Raw genomic sequence first — 9326 nt, 5'->3', positions numbered from 1 at the left:
GAAAAATCAGAGTCCCAGGATAGGGACAGAAGAAAACAGGGATCCTTAAAGTAAGAGGTCTGTGATAAAGCACACAATATTGTCCAACAGTGCCAAATGCCTCGTCATCTAATTAGTGATGCTTTCAAATTCGATGACGAGGAACCGTCTCCAGCCATAATTAGTGATGCGCATGAATGAATTAACGAGATTCCCACTGTCCCTATCTACTATCTAGCGAAACCACAGCCAAGGGAACGGGCTTGGAAAAATCACTGTAGACTTGTCGGAATGGATCATGACCAGACAATTCCTGGCAAGATAAAAAAAATGATCCAAAGCACAATGTACGGCCAGAATCTCCAGGATATTGATATGGTAAGATTGTTCGACCACAGAACTGAAGCTTCTTGCTGATTAACTCATGCTCCCTGGACTGGAGAGAAGTGTCCATGACGATATGCAAATATGGATGTGGGGGAGGAAGCACAACACCTACTGATGTGTGAACCCTGTCCAACAAGGGAAAGAGGAAGGGAAATAGGTGCCTTAAATGGATCCCATGCAAGGTTTCACTGGTCATGCAGGGCCCACTAAAGAGACCTCATATGCACCCAAATGGAGTCAAAAAGAAGAAGGTTGTGTTCAACTGAGATGATTGTTGAAAAAAACACCCAAGTGGACAAGATATTGGGCAGGTATAAGGAGAGACATCAGAACAACAGGAAACATACAAAATAAGAAGGAGGAAAAGAAGTCAGAAGAGAAAGCCATTACAAAAAGCAAACAAGTAAAACCCCAAACAAGGTCTCAGTCAGGCAAGAAAGAAGGGTAAGTAGGACAAAGAAGGAGTAGGACAAAATGAAGAGGACAGGGTACTAAAACATGTCTTGGTACTAGGAAAGGAGAAAAGCCATGAACTGGCCTCTTGACAATTAAGAAAGGGTGAGACCAAGAATTCTTTGATAACCAGGCTGTTAATAAAAGTAGAAATGCAATGTACCAAATTACTGATGAAGGAAGTGGGTGGCAGAAGAACTAATGACAAAAGACCCACCATTGATAGTAATAAACAAATACAGTGAAAGGATCAGAATAATGTCATGAACATATTGCCACAGTAGTGGAAAGTCCAGTCCAATGGATGACACACTGGGCAAATCCCATGCATGAGAGTGGAGGGAGGATAACCTCAATCCTCAAGGAAAAATGGAAGTGAGAAAGTGCAAACCTAGAAAGAAAAATGATAATAGTGAGAAGAAGAGAGTGTCCAATTAATGAGCATATCAAGGCCAAGGCAGTCAGAAAGGCACCAACAAGAGGGGCAAAGAAGGATATTAGTGTAATAATCTGGGGCCAGAAAGTCAAAACGAATAGGAAAGTAGGATAGAAAAACAGGTAAGACCAAAACTGGATGAGAAAAATGGAAGCCAAAGCTGAAGGATGAGGAATAGAGGACCGTAAGAGAGGAAGCCCAGAGTAAAGAAGGGTGGCAGAGTGTCCAAGATGGACATGTCCAATAAACCCCCACAGTAGATCTTGGGGTGCATACGATGCTCTGTTGAAAGAATAAGGACTGGCCAAGAGAGGCAGCTCATTAATAAAAAAAAAGGATGTAAATGAGCACAAAAATGTATAGTTAGTGCCCCAAACAAAAAGGCTCTCGAACATGAGCCACAAGGGTGGTTGGAGCAAGGAAAAACTGTGGAAAAAATTGAGTGGAGCACAACCAAGTGAACCTCCAGTAACAGCATGAATGGGTATATGCCTAATAAACAGAGAGAAGATTGACCACACTGATGGGGAGTGGACACTACTCCAAAATATAAATGTCCACTCAGACCTGCCCCCCACAAAAATGTACCAGCCTCTTTATCAAAGGATTCTTGGTCTCAGCCTTTCTTAGTACGTGAAATTTTGATAGCAAATAAATCCAACCTACAACATCCATAGGCCAAGAGGAGAAGGAAATAAGTCTTAAGGGATAAGGAAGATGACAATTCTGAAAGGAACACAACAATAAGGAGAGGGTAGAAGAGGTAAAAACTTTATGGTAACAGAAAAAACGAAAAGTAGGGGATAAGGCAGCCCGATAACCCGCAATCGAGGAGAACAAAGACCCCTGATCATTCAGCCAAGTGAGGAAATCCATAAAATGAGGAATAATGGGTTGAGCAGGTAAAAAACCCTGACCCAAGGACCAATGGCACAAAAAGGTCCACTTATTTTGATAAACATCCATAGAGGAAGAGTGCTTGGAATGAGCTAAAAACTAAGCAACTCTTTGACAACAATGGGAATGAGAATGGGTGCCACCTTGGTAAGTAACATAAACCACCACTGTACACTTGTTGGAATGGATCATAACCAGACAATACCTGGCATGATGAAGAAAATGATCCAAAGCACGATGTATGGCCAGAAGCTCCAGGATATTGATGGAATGAGTTAAAAACTAAGCGATTCTTTGGGACAATCCGGACAGAGGTAATTTGGTATTGAGGGTGTGAGAAATGCATCCAGGTGAGGAGTATCCCACTGAAGGTATACAGCCACTTGGAAAATGAGTGAATCAAGAAACCACTCTGTCAGATAAACTTTGACAGGATGGGAAATATGATCTGTGACCAGATTGAATGCACCTGGAACATGGCACGCAAGAAGATGAATACTGATCAGGTGTGTGGGCCCAAAAAAAAAAGAGATCCTACGTTTGACCACAATGGGAATGAGAATGGGTGCCACCTTGGTGAGTGACATAAGCCACCACTGTAGACTTGTCGGAATGGATCATAACCAGACAATTCCTGGCAAGATAAAGAAAATGATCCAAAGCACAATGTACGGCCAGAATCTCCAGGATATTGATATGGTAAGATTGTTCGACCACAGAACTGAAGCTTCTAGCTGATTAACCCATGCTCCCTGGACTGGAGAGAAGTGTCCATGACGATATACAAATATGGATGTGGGGGGAGGAAGCACAACACCTACTGATGTGTGAACCCTGTCCAACAAGGGAAAGAGGAAGGGAAATAGGTGCCTCTAATAGATCCCATGCAAGGTTTCACTGGTCATGCAGGGCCCACTAAAGAGACCTCATATGCACCCAAATGGAGTCAAAAAGAAGAAGGTTGTGTTCAACTGAGATGATTGTTGAAAAAAAACACCCAAGTGGACAAGATATTGGGCAGGTATAAGGAATGACTTCTCCAACTGGATTAATAACCCAGGAGCAGCAGATGAGTGTGATGGGTAAACTCCTGTTCAAAACATACTAAAAGAAACCAGTCATCCATGTAATGGTGTAGGCATAACCCCTGAGCATGAATACAATGCCAAAGTAAGCCCAAAGGGCAGGGTGCAAAATTAATAAACTACCCCATTATGAACAAACTGAAGATAACACCTCGACAGATGAGATATTGGAATATGCAAATAAGCATTTGTGATATCTACCATGGTCATCCATAAACCTGGAGAAAAAGCCCACCTGAGAGTGAGAAAAGACTTTCTGGTAAATCGGGGCAGAACCTAAAGTGACTGAGATGGGACAAATCATTCACAGGCCACCAGTCCCCAGTTTTCTTGGGTACTACAAACAGCCTGGAATAAAAACCTGGAGAATAATAAGTTACAGGTTTGATGGCTTTCTGGGAGAGAATATTTTGTACAGCTTCTGAAAGACATTGACTGACGGTAGGATCCTGAGGCAATGGAAAGGATATAGGCACCAGAGACCACATAAGAGGGAAAAGGAAATGGATGACAAGTTCCTTGGATAATACCAAAATAACCCACTGATCTCTGGTGAAAACTAGCCATAAGAGAAAAAAATTGGTCGATTGAGCCCCCACTGGATCAGAACCTGCCAGGTAGTCACCATTACTGATGACGACGTGCCCACACTTCAGAATAAATGGCAATGCACCAAATTTACAGAAAAAAAAAAACACGATTGAAGAGCATAATAAAAATGTCTTGACATGAGCGCTGCCAAAAGAAAACCGATAGTTCTGTAGAATCCAATAGAGGGATTCATGCATCAGAAGGGTGTGTCGCACTCTTATTGATGATGATTTACTACATGATGATTTACTATCTTATTGATGATGATTTACTACATGGAAAATGCAGTTGAACCATGTTGAACATAGGGTATGTTGGAGCTCAAGGCTTGTGGCAGTGATAAAAAATCATTTCATATAGAGAGCAGCAATGAACAAGAATAGTTATTTATGTGAGTGGAGGTAATGTACTGTATTGGAAATAAGGAATTAGAAAGGGAAAAAGAAGGTAAGGGTCCTGATCCCCAAGCTGGTCAGACAGAAACCAATGACAGAGAATTGGGAAAAGAAAGGGAAGAATGGTAATAAATCTAGACAAAAGTGATGACGAAAGTGGAGGGGACAAAGAATTTTACATAAGAAAGGAGCTATTAAAGAAAGAAAAAATTGAAATCCTAATAAGAAGCAAAGAGAAGAAAAGATAAATCCAAGATTCACGGGTCATAAAGTGATAAATGAAAATTAATAAAGAACACAGGCAAAAATAAAAGAAAAGAAACATACCTGAGAATGAAATCGAGTAAAAGAAGGAAAGATTGAAGTTCATTTAATGAACGGTAGGGTACTACCAAAGCAAAGTAAGTGAAAGACGTAGTCTAATATATCATTCACAATTGAGGAAAAAGAAATTTGGCTGATGAGACAGGAGTAGCAAATCCATGAAGATGTGGTAATCCACAACACACTGAGCAATGGCTGCTATGACTGTAACATTTAATGGGCCTCCAAACGCCACAGCAGAAATAAGACCAAAATGTGAATAATGTCACACACTCAAGACTAATTATAAAACACTGTCATAATAAAATATTAAAGCTTTTGAAACAAAGACTAAAGAAAATTAAAATCAAATTTTCATTGATATAGCAAATCTCATTAAATTGAACACACATGAGAATATTAAATATGTCTGGTCAATACAGTGCCAAGGATTAGAATGAAGATTCACGAGTGCAAATGCAGAGGGAGAGTTAGTGTGCATGGAGGCGTGTCATCCTTTTATTAGTAGAGGGCTTTTTCTGAATGATGACATCACCATGTAGTGATGCAAGTTCACATGAAATCAAGTGATATTAGATGGGAGTTTTCACAAGGCTAGTGCCATGCATATCTCTTTGGCAGAGCACTGAGGATGATAGTTAAACTGTGTGAGATAGCAAATATTTGTTCCAGAATTTACCAACAGTTTATTCATGTGGACTTCTTTACTTCAACAATACTTTGTTCATAATTAAAAGTTTTTAAATAACCAACAGTAATGTAGTGTCCTGCTATCACATTTTTTCATTTAGATTTCTCTACACCAAGAATATTTTGTTCAAAATTAGTCTTTAAATTACCAACAATAATGTCCTGCTTATACAGTTTTTCATTTTGATTTTTTATACCAATGATAGAGAATACTTTGTTCAAAATTAAAGTCTCCAAATTCCATACCAGAATTCTAATGCAGTGTTTCTTCTGGCTGTCTGTGATTACAATCATCATATCCTAACAAGCTATACATAATAGCAGAATATGATTTTAAAGCAGACTTAACTTAGAAGAATGTTTATAGTAATAGATTATTTTCACATTTGTAGAATAGCAAAGTGACTTGCAAAAGCTGTGTCAGGTGTAGCATGTCACACACAGTAGTTAAACAAATACTGTAAATAAATCCAACACTAAAATATCTAAATACTAGAGGATTGTTGTAAAATTTGTCTGTACAAGCTCATCAGTCATTTTCAATAACATTTTAACTCCTACTCAATAATTTGTACTTTATGAAACTAAACTTTTTAACAGAATTCTTAGAGGCAAACTGTGACAAAAATCTCGTTAAAAAATTCTCAAAGATTAAAAGTTAAAAAAATGCCAGTTTCAGTGGCATCACAACACAAATAAGTAAACTTTCTGATTAATATACAATATAAAAATTGTAGTTTTATTATTTACAATACAGACTTACTTTGCACTTAAAACAATTAACTTGTAATTTCCAAACGATCACCTTAGCTGAAGATTTTACGGCATTTAGTTTATAAGCTTATAAAAAATGTTCTGCAATATATTATATTCCTCAGAATTCTTAACACAAAAGGAAAAGTTACTTTTTTCTGTAAGGGGAAGATAACTTTTCATGCATCTGGAGTGCTCTGCCAGGAGTTCGAAGTTCCAGTTCAAGATATTCCATCTGATCACCCCAGGAAAGGCCTAATGAATGAACCCACTCCTGAGCTGAAAGTTACATAAGATTTAACAATTGATCTTGTGACAATAGGCTTAATGTCTAGACCAACTTCTGAAAATTAAATTAGGTTTACAATTTGATCTCATCATGATCAGTGGACCCACTCCTGAAAATTAAATAAAGTTTAAAATGTGATTATCTTGAAACAGGCTTGATAAATGGACTTACTTTTTTACTGAAATTTACATAATGTTTAATATATGATACTTGTTTATGACAGGCTTAATGACTGCACCAACTCTTGTGCTGAAAGTTACACGACATTTAACGTTTGTAAACAATTTGGGATTTTATATAAGAATCTGTATTAACAAACTGTTTATAGTATAAACATTAAATATTAGTTCAAAAGTTACAGCTGTAATTGAACAGAGCAAACCTAGATAGCTAACCTAGAATTCAAAATACATGTATGAGCAAGCATGTACTGTACATAAAACGTTTTTGAAATACTATGAACCCAACCACGATAAGTATTCCATTACAGTTGCAGGCTATGCTCTTTTCTTATTTATACTTTTGTATAGAGTTGGGTTATTAGTGGTATTTACTAATTTATTAAATGATGGGCTCATTAATCTATTACATTCAATTAGTACATGCCTCCTAAATCCAACTCCTGTAGGAGCAAAAAATAAAAACAGGCTTCTGCTACCTTCATAACATTTGAACCACTGCATTATTTAACATGGTATTAATATTCCTGTTTTCATTCACATTGTTCTTTTGTTTTGATTTTTAATTTCAAACTACCCTTGGTTTCATATCAGAGACCTCTTTTGAAGGTTGCCATTTATACATTTTGTGAAAACATTTTTTTTTGGTTTAATACTTACTATCAGAGGTAGGGGGTAATAATAACTTATTTAAAACATATGACAATTGCAATTAGAAATAATTAAATAGTGAGTTAGCTAATTTATTTATGTAGGTTATTTGAATATGATAAACATAAAAATAATATTCAATAAATATTTGAGTCATCAAAATATCTTTTAGTTGTCTACCATACTCACTAAACAGTTTATTTTTTGTGTTGAATTTTGCACAAAGCTACATGAGGTCTATCTGAGCTAGCCATCCCTAATTTAGCAGTATCAGACTAGAGGGAAGGCAGTTAGTCATCACCATCCTCCACCAACTCTTGGGCTACTCTTTTTTTAAAAAACAAATAGTGGGATTGACCATCACACCGTAATGCCTCCATGGCTGAAAGGGTGAACATGTTTAGTGGGATGGGAATTCGAGCCCGTGACCCTCATATTGCGAGTCACGTGCCCTCACCACCTTTCACTAAACAGTAAACTAAATGTATCGGATATGAATATGATTTTATGTTATTTGGTGAACATAATAAAGAAAATCTCAAGTAACAATGTTTAATTTCTTGACACTAGTTGCAGAATATTTAATTTTTACAATTATAGTATGATACCAGTTAATTTTTCAAATGTTAGCTGTGTAACAATGTAACCAAAGTTTTAGTATTTATTTATATGTAAGAAGAAACCTCCACTATGATAATATAGTATCTTGGATTAATCAGTGTTGACAATATAGTCCTAAAGCAACCTAAATAAATCAAAGTTAAAATACCATTAATAACAATCACGTTATAATCCAGCAATATCAAAGTTTATATCTTTATTTCTATTAATGTGACTAATGCAAAAATGAAAATAAAGACAAACATTTCAAACTTTTTAGTTAAAATCCAATGGTTATAATGACATTTAGAGAAAATATTTTAACATTGATAAACATAATGCCGATTTAAAAAATTATTAAATAGGTTGTTACTTATACAGTTATACCACTTGCATTTTCACTTATTTTAGACATCAACAATATGTAAGACATCTTTCTCACAAGAATTCTGACTTTTAAGGAATGAATATGAATTCTGAAACAATTCTGAGTCGTAAGAGCTTCAGGTGTCCTAAATAATACTAACCTTAACTCTTTTAGCACAGGCTAGGTCCCTGGGACCGACCTCACAACCATTTTGTGCTTGTTATAGTTTCATGCTGTAACTTTTAAATTAGTAAGCAAATGTTAACGAAATTTGGCAGGTTATCAGTAAACATTACATATGCAAAATATCAAATTTTACTGTTAAGTTTTAAGGTTTGTAAAGCAATGTTTTTCTCGTGCCTTTTTTTCTTTTCACATGTTGCCAATCCAACATACAAAATAATTTTCATTTTAAGATTAAAAATATTTTTGTGCATCAGAAAATTTTCAAATTCACATGCAAAATCTATTTAACATCCAGATAGTTATCAAACATTTCTTAAGAAAAAACTTTATATTTTATCTGTTATTTTCAGTAATGAATCTCTGTACAGATTTGGTCAATTTGACTGAGCTCATAACCAAGTTAAAAAAAAAGGAAATAAATATAAATTATGCCTTTTTCCTTCTAGAATGACTACAAATTATAATCTCATAACATATATATTTATTAAATTTTATTATATTGACTTTTCAGCCATGCCAGGCTAATAATACAGAAGTTACAATGATGCAAGTTACGTGCACTCATGTTACTGTATCCAATAACATAAAACTGATCTTTAATCTTTACAAAGTGACCTGTCTTGGCTATGTTTTAGTAGACTAGTATTTTGTAAAATACAGTCACATTTCAATTATTATGCATTATATATGTATATATACACCTGGAAAAAAGTTAAGCACCCCCAAATATTTTTCAGGATTGCTTATTGAAAATAAGGTTTAATTTTCATGATGTTGAGCAATGTTCATAATTTCAAACATAATTAAAAGGATGTGAGCGTTCAGGTGCGACATTTAAATCAGGCGCATTTTTTTCCCCACGTGCAACTTGCTCCCTTCTTCACGTCCAATATGCACTATTTTCTCGTGCATCAAATCCGTATTTAAGTCCCGAATTTCTGAATGCAAAATCATTGTAAGTAAGAATGGCAAGAAGACGCAGAGGCGCAGAGATGGCAAATTATTGGCATGAATTCCGCTGGTATGTCCTACAAGGCGATAGGTAGACAGCTTGGCTATCATTA

General features: G+C 36.0%; 1 protein-coding gene across 7 annotated transcripts in view; it reads right to left on the bottom strand.

The window, feature by feature from the left end:
* The window catches only part of LOC106466931, a 166652-nt gene that overhangs the window by 74837 nt on the left and 82489 nt on the right, over positions 1 to 9326 (bottom strand). For all 7 annotated transcript variants that reach the window (XM_022395025.1, XM_013927249.2, XM_022395027.1 and 4 more), the window contains one exon: positions 6143 to 6269. In XM_022395025.1, the coding sequence (XP_022250733.1) occupies positions 6143 to 6269 (127 nt within the window). The remainder of the gene's footprint in view (positions 1 to 6142; positions 6270 to 9326) is intronic.

The sequence above is a fragment of the Limulus polyphemus genome, unplaced genomic scaffold, assembly GCF_000517525.1.
Source record: "Limulus polyphemus unplaced genomic scaffold, Limulus_polyphemus-2.1.2 Scaffold2429, whole genome shotgun sequence".
Taxonomy (NCBI): Eukaryota; Metazoa; Arthropoda; class Merostomata; order Xiphosura; family Limulidae; genus Limulus; species Limulus polyphemus.
The sequence above is the reverse complement of the archived record's forward strand: the minus strand, read 5'-3'. Positions and strand labels throughout refer to the sequence as shown.